This window comes from Colossoma macropomum, unplaced genomic scaffold, assembly GCF_904425465.1.
Source record: "Colossoma macropomum unplaced genomic scaffold, Colossoma_macropomum, whole genome shotgun sequence".
Taxonomy (NCBI): domain Eukaryota; kingdom Metazoa; phylum Chordata; class Actinopteri; order Characiformes; family Serrasalmidae; genus Colossoma; species Colossoma macropomum.
The window spans coordinates 7,601,366-7,625,016 of NW_023494801.1; the positions used below are offsets into that span (position 1 = coordinate 7,601,366).

Here is a 23,651-nt window from a genome sequence, read left to right on the forward strand (position 1 = left end):
TTTTGAAAAACATAGATCCAATGAAAGTGCAGTGGTTTGCACATTTCCATAAAGCGAGAGGGGATTGAACTACACAGCAGCCGCAGCTCAAAGGAAAAGGAACCTAGACGCTGGAGGACACAAGCTGGACGGCATCTGGCTATGCAAATAATCTTGCCAATGCGTTGCTTGTTGTCAGTGAGCACTAAAGCAGTGGGACTGTGAGCCAGAGGCAGCGCAGGAACTTTTAACGCCAATTAAAAAAATTTACACAACACATAAATAGTCGAGAGAAATTAATTTGGGGGTCCGTGTCCTAATAATGCTGCTATTATATTAACAGATGTGGTTATTATATATTTTTGAACGAGTGTGCCATCCTAATATATTCAAGCCCCTGTTCTGTTATGCAAAACTGTTTCACCGGAAGCCAAAGTTTTTAGGATTCATGTATTCTGAATGGCTCAGGGGGGTTAAGAAAAGAAAGCACTGTTTGTAGATGTAATGGCTAAGGGGTCATTGGCAAAACACACTGAGACCCTTGTTCTGAAAACAAGGACACAGACACTGACGTGAAGTGCTGTTTTTTTTTTGTTTTTTTTTTTTTAAGAACCCTTGGTGCTTTTTTCTGGTGGTCATCTACACAATCTAGCTCAAGTACCATTTCTCAGATTAAGCAAACATTTCCCATGTTAATGAACTATTGTAGGCGTCAGACTTTGATCATCAAATTATAAGCCTCAGGGCAAAAATGTTTGGTGGGCCTCTACCTGGCTAACTTTTTATCTGGTATATAAGACACAACACTGAACTCTTAAAAATAAAAGACCAGAAAGTGCTCTGTGGAGTGGTGCCATAGAATAACCACTTTCATTAGTTCCTTTTATTAAGACAGAGAGCCTGAGGTACTAAGCCTTTGTGCTGGTTTCATGTGCAAATCAGATGCATTCTGTCCATGTGCTGTACGAAACTGGCACATGAGGCTGAACAAACAGTTTCTGGGCATTGAGCATTCTCTTCCTCATGCATGTGCCTTTGAGGGAGGGTCACGTTAGTAAAGATGTTATAACTGCATCTGATTACACAGCCCATTCAATTTACAGTGGCTAGTTTTGCATCGATTTTCCTCTGCCTTTAAAACCAGGTGTAAATTTGCATTAGGGTTTCAAAACAGTCGCAGCAGTTAGATGGTGACATGAGCCTTAATAGACTGTTTACGATCAGCGCAACACGATTTAAATATCTGGGACCCGATGTATGTGTGTAAGAAGATAGCACAAAATATGCCGTGATGTGGCATTAATATGCACGTACACACCATAAAATAACACCCCTGTAAAATGTTTTGGCGGGAAAGAACTGCATTTATTAACACCACTGTCTCATCGTCACTCATGTGCAAGCAGTTAGTGGGCAGGGCTAAGCTGCAGTCCCAGGTCTGGACCACATGTAACTGGATATTTTTGAAAATATTTTTTTTCCCCTCTGCATTTTTGCCTCCTGTCCACATTAAAAAATCATTTTCATTCATTGGAACTGGAGGTATTTGAAAATGCTTTCCAGGGTTGAAATCTTTGACTCCTTTTATTGTTTTTGTGTGGACAGGCAAATCACAGCTTTGAAACCACTGACATTGTGTCATAAACTAGCATGTCTGCAGCTGTAGCTGTAGCTGAGCTTGCAGTACTCTGTCAAAAATGACTGATGTGGGTTGTTTCTGTGTGTTTAGCAATTTAGAAGTGATGTTGGAGTTGATAACGTATGTACATCTGGCCCTCTGTGCCTATTTTAGTCATATGCTTTGTGCTATGCAGGTAATCTATTGTAGCTTAGGCAGAAGAAAAAACAGGGGATGTCATGGATTCTGGTCACATTCCAGCTGTGTAATGTGCCTCTCCCGATGCATGTGAGCACAGCACTGCCATTGGCCTCGCCGTGCCACCTCCAGCTTCAAGCCTTCCCGCACCAGCTTCATCCTCAGGCTTTCATGTGCCAGCTCTGACACTGAGCTTCGCTGTACTGTCTTATCCGCGGAGCCTTTCAGTGATGTCTCCATCATTGCAGTCTTTTGCTAGACTTTTTCTTTCCCGCTGTTCACCTAGAAGTTCTTCGTAGCACCATTCCTTCCCAGGCTGCTGGGGAGTTCTATCCCACTTCTGACACCAGTGTAGTCAGCAGAAGAAGAAACCCAGAGGATGCCCACCAATGCCAGCCAGTAGCAGGTCACTACAATATAGAGCATCAACCTTAGACGATCACCTTCTTTAGTATGCATTGCAGTGGTGACTGCTTTTTTCCTCACCTTCTCCAACTTATTTTGCTATGTCCTAACATTTGTAACAAACAGCATGCACATACTTTCATAGTTGACTTTACATTATAATTATCTTACACTCACATATTATTTTAGCAAGCCTATCACTATCATTGTTTATGGTCAAGGAACTTGAGTTTCTTTTTTAATTGGCTATGTTTGAGACACCTTTTTATAGTTTGTTATAATTACTCGCATGTGCATAGTTGTGAGTGCAACAGAAGCAGCATCAAATATAAGCTGTGTTTGTACTATCCTAAGTTTTGTGCCTTCTATTTCATACACAGGCAATTTGTGATTACAAGTATATATGAAATCATGAGATCCTGCTGGTGTGGGCTCAGTTGCACACAAAACTACTTGAGTGCTAAAAGCTTCCCCTTGTGGAAATCTTTAAGCTTTCTAAACGTGAGTAGGTGAGAGTTAATTAGTCCTTTGTTTGGTTACAAGACAGGTTTCTCTATGGTTGCCATCTATTAAATAATGTCACTTAGACTTGTGGAATCTGCCAAGTCTTCCTTGAATTAAAAAAAAAAAAATGAATTACATTAATAGTTTCATATGTAGTGGCAGTAAAGTCCACCTATCCCTCACCACCAAGAACTAAAAAAGCAAGAGTTTCTGGTTCTTCCAATGACCAGAGGCATCCCACGTTTAGTCGCTGTACATATTTTAACCACGCAGTGTATACTGCAGAGATTGAAGCGACTGCTAAAGCTGTTCTAAAGTCCTGCAGCTAACGGCCTGCATGACTGTGTGCAGGACCTGCTGTTTGCCTGCTCACATACTTTGCTTTCATTCATCAGCACAAGATTAGCAAGACTGCTCATGCTTAGCCTTGTTGCTACATAAAGGATGTGTGTTTCAGTGTGTGTCTCTATTGTCTATTCAGGACAGCGAGTGCACCATAGCGTGGTGCTGCAGGGCTCTGTGTAAGAGGCTTTTGGGTGTCTAAGTCTCAGATACAGTCATCTGTCTTTGTAAGCTTAAGACGAACAGACAGGAGCGAAACAGTCAGGCGACTGCGGGCCACTGGCAGATTAAACCAGATGGAAGAATGCAGCGTTCCACAGAACACCTCGTACTCAGTTTAGGATGCAAACAGCAGTGTAGCCCACAATACCGTACAGCTTTAGCCAAATCCCTCCAAACTGCTGACTGAGGTGCTCATATTGTATCTGATATTTTGCTAAATAGCTAAAGCTCAAATGTAGTCACATCAGCCAAGACATGCTTCTTAAGCTGTGCTCCAGAGATGTGAAGCTAATAATTAATGTAGGTAAGTAATGGAGGCTTGTACATGCCAATTAACATTGTGCTAACTGCAGCCTAAATCATCCCACAGTTCCCTTAAACCTGGAGATTTCCCACCCTGCAGAGCTGATCTAACACATTTGATCCAGGTAATGAAAGCCTTCAGGGGCATCTGAGTATCAGAGCCAGGCTTGTTGGATCTGAACTCTCCATGTTGGTAGATCTTCAGGATAACCATACTGAGTTGCCAAGTAATCTCAAATAGATTTGCTTACATAATTTCTGACTCTGTGCGCAGGGGTAGTCAGATATAACAGTTTGCACTTGCCAATCTGGCCACCAAGCCAATGAATACTAATAACTTGTGGCCAGATTTACAGAAACATATCAGCACTGTCCAAATAAAAACCTCCAAAATAGTAACTTCACAGGAAAAGGCAAAAACTCTTCTACCTTTCAATATAAGTTAATGTAAAGAGGTTTCATTCAAAGTGATTTTAGAGCTTTTTATTGGTCCATTTATCATGAAATTTGTGTAAACAGTGTAAAAGACAGCTGGTGTGTTGAAATGATGAAGAAAAAGAAAAATCGACAAAAATGGAGATACATGGTTTTCTTTGGACAGTGATGTGCCAAAAAACTTGCTTCAGTCCTGCATCACCTCCATCTTCATCAGCCCTCAATCAGCCATACAGGTTAGTTTTTGAGATCGCTGAACTACAGCAGTGCTCATGTCGGAAGCTCAGGCTTTGCTTTTGAATACTGTGTTTTTTAAACAAGTTACTCCAGGTAATGAATGAACTTGCTTGTCAAGAAAACTGATGACATACTTGACAAAACTTCACATTCTTCTCAAAATCATACTCCAGCCACACAAACCCGTCCACTGAACTTTCGTCGTCATTATTGTTATCTGACTCTTTTTTGTTGTCAGCACTGGCACTCAGAGTGAAGCCATATTTTAATAACCCAGTCATCACAGCAGGCTATGAAGAAATCCTAGGAGTTCTAGAAAGAGGCTGTCATATTCCTATCATGATGGTATTGGGCTGGGCAATATGACAATAAATGTCCTTATCATGATAAATTCTCACGATACACTATGCTTTTATGAACATATTGTGCATATTGCCAGTACTTATAGAACACTGACCAACTGCATGATTTATTAAAAAAGAGAGCACAATTAGTTCCATTCAACTGGATTTAGTGCAACACAGTATTGAATAAAAATGACTGTGTTCAGTTTTCATGGCCTTTTTTTTTAATGTAGCACTACTGGGTCTTTTTTCTCTGTTCCAACTGACCAGACATCTGAAATAATACATACTGTGTATCCAGGAGATTTTTTTGAAATATCACAATATTCATTTTTTGCCATATCATCCACTTCTGTGATGGTAAAGTTAACAATACGGTTGGCAAATTCCAACTCTTTTGATGTGGTTAATTCTGTGTCTTATCAGCCTGGCTTTAGATCTTGCACAGGAGGTGAAACATAGTTGTTTTGTTATTAATGGTGGATATCTGTGAATGTGTGAAAATGGTCTGGTTTTTGTTTTGAAGGGGAAAAAAAATCTCCAAGGTCCCATTTGGGGATAACCTGTTATAAATCCCCAAATTTCACTAGACTGTGCTCTTTGAATGTCTAGAATACAATTGATAACACAAGCAAAACAAGCTAGCTAGCAAAACGCTACCGCTAGGTGGGAGAACTGTTTTTCCCTTGCAAGAGGTAGTATTCTCCATAAACGCGAGACATGTCTACATGCTTAATTAGAGGTTTTGGGGGGGCTGTTCAGTCATGCTCTTATGTCACATCCATAGGTTAACAGGCTTGTTGTCCCTCAGGCCGTGTTAATGAGTGCACCAATGCTCCTACTTTCAGTTCCATCTTCGTGAAGCGCTGGATTGGTTTAGAAATTTCACCTTCCATTATAATGAGTCTACATTCACTCACATTTATCTCAAGATTTCTCATGATCGTCCTCAGATGTTCTCATTACAACACCATATTTGGCCCTGCAAGACTATCGGGACTGAAAAAAAGTCGCCGAATGGGTGAACAGGAAAGAAGAGTAGCTATGTCTGTAGGACTGACTTATCCTTTCTGCTCTCACTGTGGCTCTGTGTGTGAGCATGTGTTTTTGTGTGTGTGTCTGTGTCTGCCTCCAGCACTTGTGATAAAAATACTTGAAGTTGGGTTTTAATTCAAAGCCCATTAGACCCGAACCCAAACCCAGAACAGAAAACACTTGCAGCAGCTGAAAGCCGCATCTGTTTATCCAGGAGAGATAAAAGTCGGCGAGAAAAACACACACGAACAAACTTCATAAGAGCCCGCTAATTTCTGCTACAGCAGCTCTCAGCATACACAGACTGTAATGGCTCAGAAACCCCTTAAGGGGTCTTACATTGTAGGAATGGTTGTGATTATACAAATTTAGAGATACACAGACTCTTCTTACTATTTGTGTCCTTTATCAAGTATTTGAATAAGGCATGTATTATTTAAAATGAAAACATTATCCTGTATTATCTTCTCATTTTTAAGTAGGTTTTTGAATGTGATGTAGAACTGCTGAGAATGTCGCTGACATTGATACTGACACTGAGTTTGAGAGCTGGAGTAAATGTGGCTAAAGTGGGACACTTCTAGAAATATTACTTTCTTTGTCTTTTTATAAGGATCATCAGATCTAAAGATTATTATCTGCTTCATAAAATGGATAGTTCCGGTCCTAAACTCTGATTGGCTAAGCTGCGTTTGAAAGCATTGTAAAAGAAAAGGCTCACTTTTGCTTAACAAGCCTGACTTGGCAAGCTATGTCATATCATTAGCTTTATTTCACTGTGACATCGGGATGAAAAACACTTTGTAGCCCAGCCAGAAATCTTCATGCCACAGCCTCACTCACTTACTCGCTCATTAACTAAGCCGCTTATTCTCCTGGGTCATGGGGGTGTGGGAGGGTTGGGGGTGCTGGAGCCTATTCCAGCGCTCATTGGGCGGAAGGCAGAAAACAGCCTGGAGAGGTTGCCAGTCCATCACAGGGCAGATACACAGACATATACACAGACATATACATTCACACACACACACACACACACACACACACACACACACACACACACACACACACACACACACACTCTCACACACAGGGGCAGTTTAGCATGTCCAATTGGCCTGGCTGCATGCCTTTGACTGTGGGAGGAAACCGGAGCACAAGGAAGAAACCCACACATGAAAACTCAGAAAGGACACTGGTCGCCTGCCGGGGAATCGAACCCAGGCCATGACACAACCTTGTGTCAGAAAAAAAAAAAAAATCAATGTCAACTTAACATAAAAGCTGGAAAAGAAACCTTTGTGACAAATGATGCCTATTGGAATAGATGTTTATAAATGTTTGTGTAAGTTTATGTCAGTTGTCCTGAAGGGCTTATGTAGGTGCCATGTAGCCTTATGAACAGTAAAGTGTTAGGATTGGCACCCTTTAAAACAAAGATAAACCACTCAAACAAACAATCAAGTATAGATCACCTCTTATGGCAGCTGCACATAATATATAATAATATAAAATATCTTCTCATTGCGATTTTCAAACACTTAGTAAAAATGGTTAAAAAGCTCATCCCTATCATACTGTACAGGTGATACGAGTGCTGGGGACACCATTATTGAAGAGTAAACTCTGTTGGAGGAGGTAAAGCAGATGGGCTGGTTAAATATAGAGGGTAGATATGGGGTGTGTAGGCAGAGGATGGGTGGCTGGGATAGACTGCATGTAGGCCGTCAGCGTAGAGATGCTCCACAGTGGAAACACTCTCAGCGCACTGGAGGACACATGAGTACTCTCTGAAAGCGGCCCCAAAAACCTCTGTGTGGGTGAGAGTTGTGTGTGTGTGAGAGAGAGAGGACTGTGTGTATGTGTGGGGGTGGGGGATGTGTGTGATTTCACGTGGGCTGAAGAGTATTTCTGCGATGTGTGTATGTAGCTCCGTTTTTTCTGTGTCAGTTGTATGAACAGTACCACAGACTCCAATCTAATCCTACACCGTGTCTGAAATAAGGATGTGATGGTTACCAGTTTTAATGATATACCACTCGATAAAACTCAGTTATGATCATAACAGTTCCAAGTGTAATTATTCTGATAACCGTTCACAAAAACCACAGTCTTTTTAAAAAGTCACAGAGGAAGTGAACAGTCTGCTGCTACAGTCTCCTTGCAAAAGACACACTGGGACCTTGTATGTGCACATAGTTATAATACGAACAGCAGTGGGGGTTTGTAACTAGCTACCAGTGGGATCATCAGTATAATCATTATTCTTGCTGGATTTACTCTCGAAGTATTGTAGTAATGAAATGACCAACTGAAAAGTATCCAATCAGGATTATTTTTTCTCTGTGGTATCTGGGTAGATACAGCCAAGCGAGCTCTCCCATTGGTTACAACTACAGAATCTGAACTAAAGGCCTAACATGTTACTTTAACCACTAATATAATTAGGAACAGTGGAATGAATCAACCAGTTACGTTTTTGATTTACAGTGGGTGGGGTTAATTTTGTGGAGGTCCTAGCTACACCACTGACTGGCTGTATAGTGGCATTGTAAATGTCAGTCAGATGTTAGATCAGTTACTGAAACCAAGCCTGTACAGCGGCACCATACACTTATATTAGCATAGCCCAGCAGGCTACTGCTTAAAACACTACAGAACAGGTTTGAGTTTGGTTCTCTGTAACTCCAACACTAATCAGTGGACTTTGCTCTCACTGGTTTTTATCATCTATACTTGTGATCACACCAGTTAGTCGAATCGAACCTGTCCTGGTGTTTAGCTCTGACTAGCTAACCTAGCTAGGAGACAGGAGCTGGCTAGCGTTAGCTAAACTAGGAGGCTACAGCTTTGATTGTTTTCAGGTTTGAAATAAAGCAGGATGCTGCGGCACAATATCGCCATTAACATAGAACCATTCAGGAATAGCTCAGTCGTTATGTTACCCACCGAAAGGTTCTGTGACCCTGAACATGGTTAGCTAACCGTATCAAGAAAACCACACCTGGATTTTAAGTGTTCTGTGTCAAAATGCCACTGGATCAGTTACCGTCTGTGCTCAGAACTGTTCTGGTTCTCCACTGCTAGTTACGTTCATTCAGTTACATGTGCTCAAGTAAAATTACATAGATTTTCGTGGTTGGTGTAGTGTAGTGAGTAACACCTCTGCCTTCTATGCTGTAGACTAGGTTCAATCCCCGCCTGGGTAAGTACCCTACGCTATACCAATAAGAGTCCTTGGGCAAGACTCCTAACACTACCTTTGCTTACCTGTGTAAAATGATCCAATTGTAAGTCACTCTGGATAAGAGCGTCTGCCAAATGCCCTAAACGTAAACGTAGATTTATACTTTCTTCGGTATTTTCAAATGATAATATGTTAGTTCTACTAGGAAAACTGACCTACTGAAATTCTGAAAAAAAAAATGTTCAAAACTTTCATTTCATGGAAACTACATGTAATAAAAACAACACTGATGCTGTTTATCACTCGCAAATACACCACTTCTGCTATGATTGTGCCTTCCTTGAGAGCTCAGTAACGCTGAGATCAACAAATGGTTTCTGACATTGATTTATTAACTAATCTTGAATTAGAAGCCATTTAGTTTTGGGAAACCCACACATGAAAGAGTGTTCAATGGTTAAGGTTCTTGTTAACACATTTGTTATTCTGCTAACTTTATGGAGAAAATTCACACTGAGCTGTGAGTCTGATGCACTTTTTTAAATGCTATTTATTTATTTACGGTTACTGAGCTTTACCCTGCCCCATCAAAATGCTGGATCCAGCACTACTCAGTGTTTCAGGACCTCATCATTTACATATTAAGCCCTGGTGGTGGGACAGACATTGAAAAAGTTCTATTCGTGAACTTCATATATGAACTTCAAATATAATCCCAAATCTTAGAAATCAAATTTTTATTTTGTTTCCAAAAAGCACAAATACATTTGAAATCCATTGTAAAGGTCTATATACATCGAAAAGGGTGAGCTCGAAGCAGCTGAGGAGCTTGATGTATGTGGGCTGAGAGGAGTGATAATAGATCTAAGTGCGTGTGTGTGTGTGTATTCCCAGATTAATGTGTTTAAGGAGTAGTAATCTAGATTATATAGAGCATTGTGATAATCTAATGTAATTTAATCCCATCAGAGAGAAAGTGGTGCTCATGCACACAAACACAGTGGCACCACGCTGTCTCATCCTATTAATTCATAGACACAGAAAGCGCGCCGGAGTGAGAGCGCGAGGTGGGGGGTTGTGTTGGCATTTCCTCATGGCTTTGGCATTTCTTCAAATTCTGCTGTCTGTCATTGCCGTTTCTTTTTCTCTTTCAACAGTGTGTCTTTGTTACAGAGAGAAAGGCAGTAAGGAGAGATGCTGAAGTAAATAAACAGGAAGACGTCGGAGCAGAGAGGGAGAGTTTGTGTGTGTCACGGTGTGTCTGTGTGAGGGCTATTAAATGTTTCTGCCTGAGTGTACGGCTGTATAGGGGACGTGGCCTGTCCAAACAGTGTACACACACTTCCCAGCCTCTACTGCCGCACACACACACACACACGCACACACACACACAAACCCCATGGGGATGTGCACAGCAAGAACATCTGACATCGAACTCTATAGGAAGCTACACATTCTAAATTACCCTGTTAATATTCATGCCTGATTCTGAACATGCAGATTAGAGGAGGCGAACGTAATCCTCAGAGTAATACATCACAACAGTATTAAAATTAACAACACATTATTATAAAGTACTGAATGAGAGTCGAAGAGAATAAATGGCGTGAAAATGCCAAATATTAGGATGTGATTTTTGTCCGCATCAAAATTATACACACTGGACACGATGCAACTTTTTTTCTGACACAGATATTCTTTGCTCCTCACCGTCTCAATCAATAGCTGGACCTTTAAGAAAGCTTTTGCTTATAGCTCACTGTAACACGGTTTGACAGACTAATCCTTTTATAATCCTTTCAATGTTTGCCAGACGTTCTAGTTCTAGTTGCTGGGACACAGCTGACCATCTTGGTTGTCACCATGCCAACACCTGAGATGATAGTGATTAGTCAGTGAGTTGACGTTCAAATTAATGTTCTGTTAATTTATTCAAATTGATTTATCTGAATAAATAGCACAATAAATAACGTTCTGGGTGTAAAGGCCTTCACACAATTTTCCCTTCATCCCAAATCCAGTGGTAAACCATGACTATTAGTGCTAGACCTTCAGTTCAGGCCACAAATTAAACACTTTTGTGATAATGCTATTTTCTGCGAGTGCCCCTAGGCAATACTAGAAGTGTGCAAGTGCACTAAGCTAATGGCAGCTCAATGAGATTTGTAATGAATTTGTAAAAGATAGAGCTATAATTTAGTCAAACTGTGTCAAAGGCCCACTGGTGCGATAGCGCACCCTAATGGGATTTGTAATTAATTCTGTAATCTTGGTGCTTAAGGTTAACGGTAGTGCAAATGAAGAATTTTTGGCTGTCAAAGCTTGTAAAATACATTTCATGTTTAATTTCAATCTTGTTAAAGACCATTATGGAAATCAAAATATTATTGGTTTATTCCTGTCACTATGTAATTTTACTAATGGTTAATGTGACAATTAAGGCCTTCAGTTCAGCTCCTGAAGTCCTAACCAATATCAGTATATAGCAGTGTAAAAAAATAAATAAATAAAAAAATAATAATAATTAAAAAAGGCTGTCAATTTTCTTGGTTTACGGTGGAAAAAGGTACAAGTATTGCTTTTGTTTAATCAGAGCATGAGATTAATTATATTTTGTAACAATTTCTGTGAATTTTAACTGTAATCATGCATGTTATATTTAAATCCTGCAAGTATTCTGTTAATACTCTTTTTTCATTGTTAAGTTTTAGTTGGGATTAAAATGGTTGCATTTATGAAACAGTATTTTCTTCTCTGTGGTATTCAGGTTGATACAACAAAGCAAGCTCTTCCATTGGTTGCATACAGTTGTTGGTTACACACCGTTGATATTTTATACCAACTCTGCTGTGAGGCATGGAACTTTTTTTTTTTTTAATGGCAACATGTAAACACAGCATTACTCTGCTCGACTGTTTGGATTGTGGGAACTTGTGCTGTGTTCCTAGCATAGACTACTAGCTAGTGAGTTCACTGTAGTAAAATGATGAGAACGTCACAGTCTTCAGCCAATCTCTTGACTTGATCTGCTTGTAGTGCTGTAAAAGGTAGGCCTCTGGTTAATTAGCCAATACCAAATGTGGTGTGTTGTCAGTTGTTATAGTAGTCAAGTCAAAGTTTATTTATATAGTGTTTTTACAGCAGGCAGCTTTATAAGAGAATCCGGGTCCGAGTCCCCATGAGCAAGCCAATGGGGACAGTGACAAGAGTGACAATCTCCCTAAAAGCAAGAGGAGGAAACTTTGAGAGGAACCAAGTCCCAAAAGGGGAACCCATCCTCCTCTGGTCGATGCTGGATAGCAAAACAATAACACAAGAGCAATATGAATGGAGAATAAGGTTCTACCATTAGTGTAAAATATTAAAACACAGAAAAGGGGAAAGGCAGGTGAAGCAATGGCTGTGATTAAATACTGTGATTAAATGCTGTTCCATTCTGTGCAGCAGCATCAGGAGAGGTGAGGTTTGTACAGTGTTGTACAGCAGTGACTAGTAACTAGACCAGGGGTCGCAACCCAAATGTTAAGATGAGCCATTTTGTCCTTTCAACAAAAATAAAACCACCATGGCAGCCACAGCGTCCATTTTACCATCTTGGCTGTAAATATGTCTCAGTATATGCTACTAGTATAGGCCAAAAATATAAACTCTGCTTAAACTTTAGCTCAGCTGTAGCGGCTTTTCTCGCATCTCCGGCAGAAAACTTTTCCTCAAAAGTAAAACAGTTTCTTGTAAAACATCTCAACATTCAACTCAATTTCCCATTCCACCTTAAATGGTGCATAAAGCGCCAGAATGTAAAGGTTGGTGAATTAGCAGATGTAGCCTACTTTAACTCCAGAGCTAAAAAAGTTAGCGGGCTGAATTTTGTCTGTACTTTTGTCCGTTTCCAGATATAACAGTGTTATACAGTGTCAGAAACCACATGAGCAAGTCTATTTGAGATTAATAAAACTCGACACAGTTTGAGGAAAGCATGAGGAAATGCTAATTGGTGGCCACACATTTCCATTACTTACTACATCAGCCTTGTACCTCTAGTGCAAAACTAAGGAAGGAAACTTCAGACACCATATATGTTTTTACTGACTGACCACACTTGGGATAAATGGGTGAAAAATAGACAAATCTTTGACCCTTTTTTTCCAAAAATGTCTCTTTAAAGCTTCACATGTTCTAAATTGCAATAGAAACTAAATCACCAACCACAATCCTGGACTGTGGCTAGATCAAAGAACAGAGGTCAAAGTTCAGCTTCTCTGCTGACCTTGCTTGGCTTATTCTTGCTTTTTTCCTTAAAGAATGGATGGATGGATGGATACAGAGATGGATGAGTGCTTTTTCAGAGACCAGGGGTCAGCCCCTGCTGTAGTGGCCTTGAGAGAAGCACTCAGCTTGAAGAAAGGAAGCAGAGAATGTGAAGTCGTGGCAGAGAATGAACATCTGCTAAACGTCTGAAGGAAAAGTAGATGAAGAATATGCTCAAAATATTAATAGAGCAGTGCACTGAAATATATTTTTTGTTGACTCAGCAATTTTTGCTCACTAAGCAGTTTTTAAGTACACAAATAATGTATTCATATGTATTAATAAACTTGTGTTTTTATTGACTTTGGTTGATTGTTTTTTTGTTGTCTTTTATCTATAAACTCTTTATTTTATTGGTCATGGCGTATGGTATTGTACTGGGTGGTTATAATGTACAGGGTGGTTATACTGTACTGGCTGTGAGGGGCTCACAAAAGCTTATAAATGCATGTGTACTGTGATCTCTGTATTGTGACGTGTCCATTGACAGAGCCATGCACTCTACACTGGTGTAAACAGTGACATCTGTAGATCAGTTTATCTTTCAGTCATCCTTTCTGCCTGTTCTGTTCTTTCCACTGTCGTTCACCACGCTGAGCGCACGATTGGATCTCTGCTTTGTGCACTTCATGCCAGGTGCACTCTCTCTCTCTATCTCTCTTTATCTCTCTCTCTGCTCCATTTTCCCTTTACACTTTTCCACCATGAGTGCACATGTTACGCCCATCACATGCCAGCACAGTCAAAGAAATGTGCTGTGGGAAAGACATTTACTCACTCAGGGGAACTGAGAAGGCTCTCTCTCTCTCTCTCTCTCTCTCTCTCTCTCTCTTTTAGTTTTTGTTTTATGTCCCATTAATCTGATGATGAAGATGATAATGATCTGTTTCCTTCTCCTTCTTGTTTCTCTCTTGGTCTTTCTCTTATTTCTTTTCTTTATTCCTTTCATGCACTCTTTTTCATTCTCTCTCTCTCTCTCGCTCTCCTTTTCTCCTTTTTGAGGTTTTAGTTTTAGTTTTATGTCCCATTAATCTGATGATGGTGATCTCTTTCTCTTTTCTCTCACTCTTTCTCTCGTTTTCTTTTTCTTATGGACTCTTTCATTCTCTCTCTCTGTCCTTTTTGAGTTTTAGGTTTATGTTCCATTTATCTGATGATAATGGTCTCTCTCTCTCCTTCTCTTTTTTCTCTCTTGCTCTTTCTCTCATTCCTTCTCTTTATGTCTCTCATGCACTCTTTTTCATTCTGTCTTTCTCTCTCTCTTTCTAATTTTTGAGCTTTTGGTTTTTATGTTCCAATTATATAATGATGATGATCTTCTCTTTTCTCTCTTGCTCTCTCTCATTTCTTTTCTTTATTTCTCTTATGCACTCTCTTTTTCATTCTCTCTCTCTCTCTCTCTGATTTTACTGTAGCAGTTATAAATAGTTGCTTTTCTAAAACTGACTTTTTTTTGCACTTTTTATTTTTGTATTATGTTACTCTGATGATGACGATGATGATGATGATGATGATGACCTCTTTCTCTTCTCTCTTTTCTCAGTCTCGTCAGACCCCCGAGGGTGAGTTCTTACCGCTGGATCAGTGTGAGCTTGACGTTGGTTTTGGGACGGGAGCTGACCAGCTCTTCCTCGTCTCTCCTCTGACCATCTGCCACGAGATCAATCCCAAAAGCCCCTTCTTCGATCTGTCCCAGCGATCGCTAATGAACGAACAGTTTGAGATCGTCGTTATCTTAGAGGGCATAGTGGAGACCACAGGTAACAATCATTTCCTTTCTTTCTTCTTCTTCTTCTTCTTCTTTCAGGTATTGTGACATCATTACATCTCTTCCATAGGGCCCACCTCTACTTTCAACTGCTCTCTCTCTGAAAGTGAGCTTGCAGTGATTAAGGCCATGTCACACACTGATGACTCGAGTCTATTTGTGATTATTATTCCACAAGCTCAGTGTTAATGAAGCTTTTTCTCTGAAATCCTGAGTTCTGCGGAGAGCTCCTCGCCTGCTTACCTCGCTCTTCTTCACTAACAAGATCACATTTGAGTACTTCTGTTTTCATGTTCTCTTTCAACCTAGTCCTCATTCTGTATCTACCTCTGTTTGAGTAATGATCAGTTTCGGCTCTCTCTGTTCTCTCTCTTCTCATAGAAGTCTCCTTTTTCAGCACTCTCTCTCACACGCAGCAGAAATATCACAGGAAGTAGGGGAAAAAAAAAACACAAATGCTGGCAACACATCTAATATTTCTCATTATGAGATTGTCTTAAGAATATTACAGGATTATTCAGCCTATTTCTAGACATGTCTTACTTCTAAAGTGACCTTATCCAGTGAAATTATCTTTACTGCCCTGGCAGATAATTTCACTTCCTTCAAGACGTATTTTGCAAAGCAAGCAAAATGCATTAATGCAGTAAATGCCAGTGCAGTGAGATATTTTCATTTCACAAGATCATGTAAAATAAGCAAAAATGTCTCGCGTTAGTTATACAATAACTTTATAAAGAGAAATATTAGATATATTACTCATATTGAAGATATATATGGTCAGACTCTAAAGATGAGATTACACTAAATTCTCAAACTGTCATCACCACTGAGCAAGCTTTTCAGTCAGCAGCTGTGACAGAAGAACACCTAAACGAACTGGAATTGGCCAGAAATCAACCCAATACCATTCACCAAACAAAATGGGCTGTAAGACGCTTTACAGACTGGCTGGAACAAAACATTAATATTGATGTAGCAAAAGATGACAACACTGAGCTAAACTTGATATTGCGGCAGTTTTACGGCTCAGTCCGATTTGGTCAGACTCTGAAGATCAGACTACACATTTGGCGAATGGTATTCGGTTCATTTCTGGCCAATTCCAGGTTGTTTAGTTGTTCTTCTGTCACAGCTGCCGACTGAAAAGCTGCTCAGAGGTAAAGACAGTTTCAGAGTTTAGTGTAAGGAGCTGGAGAATGAACCGCCGGCTGCGCAGTGAGTGAGCGGAGTTCGTTACTCTGACGTAGCAACAAGCTGCTTGTGAAGGCACTATAATTTGGCGGAAGGAACTGCGAACATTAAAACATTAAATTCCACGTTCACGACTCAATTTATTTATTTCTTACTTTATTTATTTAACTGTTGTTTAAAAGCAAGAGAACACTCAAGGTTGTGTGTTATCGCACAATGTGTGTGTGTGTGTGTGTGTGTGTGTGTGTGTGTGTGTGTGTGTGTGTGTGTGTAGTATTTTCAGGACACTTGCTTTCAGGTTTTCAAAGAAATCTGCAGGGAATTTTTCCCAAAAATACTGTTTATCTGATGGGGACAGTTTTGGTGGTCTAACCAGGTTTGGCTCAGTTGTTAGGGGTCCCATTTTATCTGTATCTTTTGATCATTTTCAAACTCCATTTTAGGAAACTTTTCACTTTTCACTGTCCTTTAACTCTTTCCTTCTATATCCAAATGGATTATCTTAGATACATTATCTCCTTAGAAATGTCTCCTTCAGCCATTTTAGATAGAGATGAGTCAGAACTGTGAATGCAGTTAAGGTGAGTTTGGGTAATTGCTTGTGTGAATGTTAGTGTCTGTGGATCCTTTGGGAGCAGCTTTTGTTGGGAGGATGCAGCTGTAACTGGTTGGTTTTCAGATTGGAAGAATGGAAGAGTGAAAATGGCAGCAGGTGCACAAAGTAAAGGGCGGACACATTTAATACTGCCAGATGGGATATTAGTGTTGGAGGCTTTTGTGCTGTTTTCTGTTAAATGTGGTTCCTGATTTTTCCTGATGCTGAAAAATGAAGGGTGATCTCTGAATTGTGCCCAGTACTGCATGTCCAGCCATGTGCAGAAGTCTGGTTGCCCCTGGTCAAAGTACGTTTTATAGATTTTATTATTTAATGACAATGACAGTATTATTGTAATGACAATTTTCTAAGGCTAATCCTAAACTACTGTTTAACCTAAAGCCCTAATCATAATTTCAGCAGCTAAAAAGAACTGTTGTACTTTCACTATAAAAAAAAATTAATATAGAGCTTTTGTTAAAAAGCACTTTACAAAGTCAGGACATCTGATTGTTGGTCCTGTGTCCTGCAAGTTAGTCTTGTTTGTTTCTTCCTTTTTCTTTCAAAGTCAGGACATTTTCGTCTTGAAAATGTATGAAAACACACACACACACACACACACACACACACACACACACACAGAGCAGCAGCAGTAGAATAAAGTGGAATGGGTTTCAGATTGAGTTATGAGTGCCATGTTATAACCATGCGTGTGCTTCCAGCTGTACTCTATGCATAATAACTGCTTTGGGCCTCACGCATGCTACTTTGATGTACGAGCTCCAGACCCACTCCTTTTGTCTTCTGCACATGCAGAGAGCGAGGGAATGAGAGTGTGAACGAGAGAATGGAGTGTATTTTCAGCAGGGTTTGTCAGCCAGCCCCAGGCACTTCCTCTTCCTTTCATGTTTCATAATACATTTTTTCCCAGACTGCACACACTAAGAGAACATATAATTAAAACTCCTACTCTGTCTTCTCACATCTGCGTCTGTCTGTACACTTCATACATCTCTCACTGTCTCCGACGCATCTGAGGTTTCCATTTGTTGTCATTAGTCTAATATCACAGAAATCCTGCCAAACAAAGTGGAATTCTCAGAGTATATTTCTACCAAAAAACACAAAAAAACATCACAATAAGAGGCGCTTTCCTGTGCCACCAGCAGGCCATCTGAGAGCGGAGTAAAGAGTAAATGTGGTTTATTAAAATAATTAGATTCATTCAATTAACTAGCAAGAACTACCAGACCATATCTAAAATCTATGTTTTGGCAGTTCTTGCTAGTTAATTGAATTATTCTAATTAATTTAATAAGTCACATGTTTACTTACATCCTATAAAATTACTTCTTGCTTAAATAATAAAGCTAAAAACTGAAGCAAGAGCGTCCAGTCTTATCCACAAAGGTCCGGTGCGGCTGCAGGTTTTCATTCCAGCAAAACAGAAGCACACCTGATCAGTTGTTTTAAGAGTGAAACCAATTGACTAGACAAGTGCAGTCAGGTGTGCTTCAGCTTGTTTGGAGTGAAAACCTGCAGCCACATTGGCCCTTTGTGGATAAGACTGGACACCCCTGACCTAACAGCTATTGTCTTTTTTGCTTTTAATAACTGATATAATCACAACACAAAAATAATTTAATTTTCTATTCATGTTTCATGAGGGAAGCTGTATGTGTTAGGCTGCAGCACGGCTTTATCAGTTGAATTACCTGTAAGACAAAAAAAAAAACAAAAAAACCACACACTACCTCACACTGCCACAGAATGTTTTAAAGCCAGTCAACATACAAGGGCTGATTCTGGACAGGGACTTGTGGTACACATTAAAAGAAAACTTGTTAAAAGAAAACAGAGTGTGAGACAAATATAATGTAAATATAAATATAATAAGCCTTAGATGGCATGTTTAAATGGTCCAACTCGATTGACAGTTGCAGCAGATGGAAACTATTGCCGATTGATGATAGAATGGTCATTTGGCTGAAGCCTACAGCATGGAGCTTCTTTTATACAGTGATAGCAACAGGATAGCACACAGAAAGCTGAATTTCACATACTGATTCATTTTATTCTGCCCACCATGATACGTATGTTTGATTGAGTGGGAAACCTGTTTTTGAGCCTAAGAGATCGTGAGTTCAATCCCTGGTGATGCTACAGCCATCCATGGCTGAGAGACCAAAACAGCACAATTGGACTCGCTCTCTGGGTGGGTAGGATGGCCCCGCCTCTCCCCATCACTCAGGGTGATGCTAATCAGCGCAGGCGCCTGACATGATGGGTGATGCTAGTCAGCGCAGGCGCCTGACATAACACATCTGGCAGCCTCCAAGCTCGTCCGGCTGTCCAATGACATTGCATTAGCAGCAGTTCGAAAAGATGCGGTGGCGCTTCAGCGGGGCTCGGAGGAAGCCTCTGTTAGCCTTCGCCCTCTTAGCGCTGGTGGTATCGTGTGATTGGGGGAGTCCTAACTAGCGTGTGGAATTGGAGACGACTAAATTGGGGTTGAAAATTAGGGATAAACTAAAAATAAAATAAATAAGTGAAATTTTAATGTGTTATATGCCACGTGTAATACTTTCTAAATGCCTGGCACAAGCCTGTAAAATTGCCTATAAGTATAATTACATGCATAACACTTTTTATAAAATCATATTCACTTGCTTCATAATGTCAGGTTTCATAACACATTATTTTATCGTAAAAACACTAAACATAAATGCTGTAATGCATTGTAAGAAGGGTCTGCACTGTTCGAAATAGAGGTACTGTGCAGGTACAGAGAACTGAACCTCCTAAAAACAGCTTCTAGTGAACCCTAGTGTGGTCCACAGCATGTATGGAAGAATTGGTCAAAGCTGTGGACTTGTATTTAGGACGAAGTCTGAAAATGCCTTTAATCGAGAGGAGAACGCCAAAGTCTCTGAATGTAACACCAATAAGACATTAGATAAGATTGGGTTAATATACAACAAATGTTTTTCATTAATTCAGCATTTCCCTTCATTCAGCTAGACCTCACACAAGAGCAACACTTGTGAAAGTAGCCTCATTAATGCTACAGCCTGGTAGACACAGTTGTGTATATGCATTGGCACAGAAGACCTTATTGGCCCTTACTGTACATTGAAAAGCAAATAGCTCTTCTACAGCCAGCAGCACTAATTCCAAACCAATAGCTACACATTCATACTGTGAAGATTTCTCTCTCTCTCTCTCTCTCTCTCTGATGTCACTCAGTGCTGCTTTCTCATGGTGGATCTCCCTGCTGTGGGCCTGCTGAGCCGGAGCAGCATGCTTTTGTGCACTCATAAGCACTTATTGATCGACAGGGGCCCTGGACCCGGATAGAAATGTCAAGCTAATCATTGTACACAACCTCGGGTCAGGCAGTCGCATTCCCCTCGGCTATTAAGAGACACACAGACGGCTGCATCGTACCTTTAAATTATACGCCATCCATTTAAGGACTTGTTAAGGCCCAAAGTGCTTTGAGCCATTTAGCATTAAGAGGTTAATGAACAGGTGAATGTCTCCCAAAATATAGTCTTTTTACAAATGTTGTTCCGTTTTTGAGCTTAAGTACAGCTATCTACATGGAAAGAAAACACTTTTTAACTAAAATGAACCTTGTCATTGAGAATACTGTTACTAATAACGGATAATTTGAGCTTTTAGCATTTTAAAAGTTTAGGCTGTACTATGTAAGTGATGTGCAGTCAGTGTAAGACAGGTTAAAACTTTAAAAATGCATCATTGCACCCCGGGTCAAATGACGTTTTGTTGATTTCCTAAGTGAAAAGAACACTTCCTATGAACCTTGCATTTACAATACTTTATAAATGCAATTATAAAGTGTAATATGGCATGCATAATGGCATAAGCCTGTATAATTTCAAGTAAAACACTTTATAAAGCAAGTGAACATGACTTCATAATGTCATGTTTCATAACGCCCTATTATATCCGCTTGTAAAAACACTAAACATGAATGTTGTAATGCACTGTAACAAGGGACTGCACTGTTAGTAATGAAGGTTCTGTGCAGGTACATTTCTCCTTCATCAAGATACAAACAGTGTAAATGTTCCCTCAAAGGTACAACAGTGGTTTTAAGGCCCAGTTGTTTACCTTGTTCTAAGTTCTTTTCCCAGGTGAAAAGTTCATATTTGTACCTTTTCATATCTTAATGTTTTAAAACAGGACAATAAAATAAAAGCCTGGAGACGAGACGGGGTGTGTGGAGTCAGTACAGCTTAGAAAAAGTCATTTCAGTGGATTATGGTGCAATTATGTTCCCTGACTAAAGGTACTGAGATGTACCCTTGAGGGTACCACCACAGAGACAAGAGGGGTACTGCCCCAGTGACAGTTTAGTACCTTTATTTCTGAGTGGTATATTTTCTGTATAGTGCGCAGACCCATTAAAACAGTTGTTACCAACTTGGCTAAAATGAAACAGCATTTTTGAAATATTCACAAAAAACGTAACTATTGTATGTAGCGTGAATTTTCTGCCAACTGGTAACTGAACAGATATCATAATGCATTATGGAACCAGACTTTATGAAGTCATAAATAGTAATATAAAGTGTTTTATGAAATGTTATACATCTAAGCATAGATGCATACTTAGTATTATGGGTACCATATAATGCCTTATAAATGCAGTTGTAAGTTAACACATCATCTGTAGAAAACACTTCTGAATATTTTAATGCGCAATTACTGTTTATCTGCTGAATTCAACATATAGGTGAAAAAACAAAATGTGACCATGCAAACGTTACGGTACATTTTATATTTTGAACATTTATGTTTACATGTTTATATTTTATATGTGTAGAGTTTTTATGTTTTATACTTATCTTTTATACCTTTTGTACATTATTTTTTCCCAATTTGTTAAACTCTGTAAATAAATAGAAATTGTGCACTAAATTTTGCTGGGGAAATGCCATATTTAAGTGTGTTGTCTGTAGAGGACATGCTGTTTTCACTTAAAATCAACAAAACATAACTTGACCAGGGGTCAACTTCTGCATATAGCGGTGTAGTAATAACAATAATAATAATAATAATAACAATAACAATAACTAATAATAATAATAATAATAATAATTAAAAATGCACAACATTTATACAGCACTTTTCAAAAACCCCAAAATAATGAATAATAAAGGTCCAAGTACTGAACCTTGTGGGACCCCTTGAGTAACAGTGGAAATGGAGCAGCTGTATCCAGAAAAAGAAAAAATGCTGATGATTTGTAAGCAGGAGGTAAGTGAACATAGCATTACAAGTGCTATGTTATTGGTTATTATTCAATATCACACAAATAAATGTTATTACATTTTTCCATTTTGTGCCGATCTATTGTGCACCCCTAAAAATTATGTTTACATACATAAACATCCAGCATTTTTTCACCTGACATGAACTAGCACATCTAGATCAGCTGACCCTCTGCTCAACAGAGCCTGGATTAAAAGTAAAACAAAAAAAAACAAAAAAAACAATGAAGCTTGATTCAGTTGATTTGAACGTCCAATTACCTGCATAATTAGAAAATGCGTGCAAAATGTATACGTGTGTGCAATAAATGGAGCTGTTTAGTGTTTTAATTATGGAGGCAGGTGGACCCCTGCTCTCTAGATCAATATCACAGTAGAGATCAAAATGAAGCAGTCAGACAGGACCCAATTAAAGTAGGTGAGCTGATCAAAGGAGAAATTATTTTGAGGAACATGAAATGTTTCTGGTTCTTGTAGTGTCTGCAAAGCTTTTGCCAACAGAAAATCAGGCCTCTGCACCGCTATTCAGATTCATGATAACATAAAGCCTTAATGTATGATGTAGAACCTCCTCCACCCCCCATTAGACATCAGACACCTACAGAACATACTGTGATGTAATCACCTTTTCCTGTGTGCAATAAAAGAAACACTCCATGTGCAAAACATTTTAAAATATCTCTATAGTGTAAATACTCGAGCTTTCTATTCAGAATTGTTTACACTGTAAAGTCCTGACCATTCCATGTGTAATATAAACCAGTACCTCATGTGCAATACTCCATGTGAATTTCAGGCAAAACATCCTTACAATGTCAATATCTTAGCTTTTTTATTTATTTATAATTCTTTATTTTATTTTTTTGTGAAGGATAGAGTTTATATATTTATCTTATTTTTTTATGTTTAGTTTTAAAATATATTGTCTATATAGTAACAAGTAACAAACTGTAAAAAACCTTGTTAAGTACTTAAAGTTAATTACTTGCTTGTTTATTCTCTTCTTGTTACTTCTTTTTTTCTTGAGTACGTTGCTGTCCCTGTGCTGCTGTAACACTGAGAATTTCCCTGTTGTGGGACTAATAAAGGATTATCTTATCTTTTTTTATCTTAGCTCTTTCATGTACAGTTCTGTGCAAGTCAGGGACCACACTCATCTCCTCAGAGATTTTTCTGAGATTACATATAAGATAATCCACTTGCATAAAGAAAACCACAGCCAAAGAAAAACAAGTAAAAAACAGTAGTGCGTTCAAAAATATACCAAAAGATACAGAGAAAATGGAACCCAACAATCATACAAGACCTGCAAGACCTACAGAACTGTCCCCATCAGATATACAGTACTAAAAGCTTTCATCTCTGAGAGAGAGGAGAAAATCAAGCTGCTTCAGATCTGAAAACATCCACAGGTGTTTCTGTCCATCCTTCCACTGTGAGAAGACGACTCAGCACTATGGGTCTGAAAGGACGTGTAGCTGTCAAGAATCCCTCACTGAGAAAAGGAAAGAGAAAAAAGAAGAAAATCTAGGAATCATACAAAGATGCTCCTGGTGTTCTCAGAACAGTGGACTGACCACCCCAGAGTCCAGACCTCAACATCACTGAATGTTGAGTTTGGATCCTGAGAAGCAGAAAATGCAACCCAAATCTCTAAGACTGAACTTTGAAGGTGTAAAT

The 23,651-nt window shown here is 39.3% G+C and overlaps 1 protein-coding gene across 1 annotated transcript in view; it reads left to right on the plus strand.

Annotated features, from left to right (window-relative positions):
* The window catches only part of kcnj19a (potassium inwardly rectifying channel subfamily J member 19a), a 49,765-nt gene that overhangs the window by 22,271 nt on the left and 3,843 nt on the right, over positions 1-23,651 (plus strand). Inside the window, exon 2 of the mRNA XM_036590396.1 lies at positions 14,658-14,874. Coding sequence (XP_036446289.1) covers positions 14,658-14,874 — 217 coding nt within the window. The remainder of the gene's footprint in view (positions 1-14,657; positions 14,875-23,651) is intronic.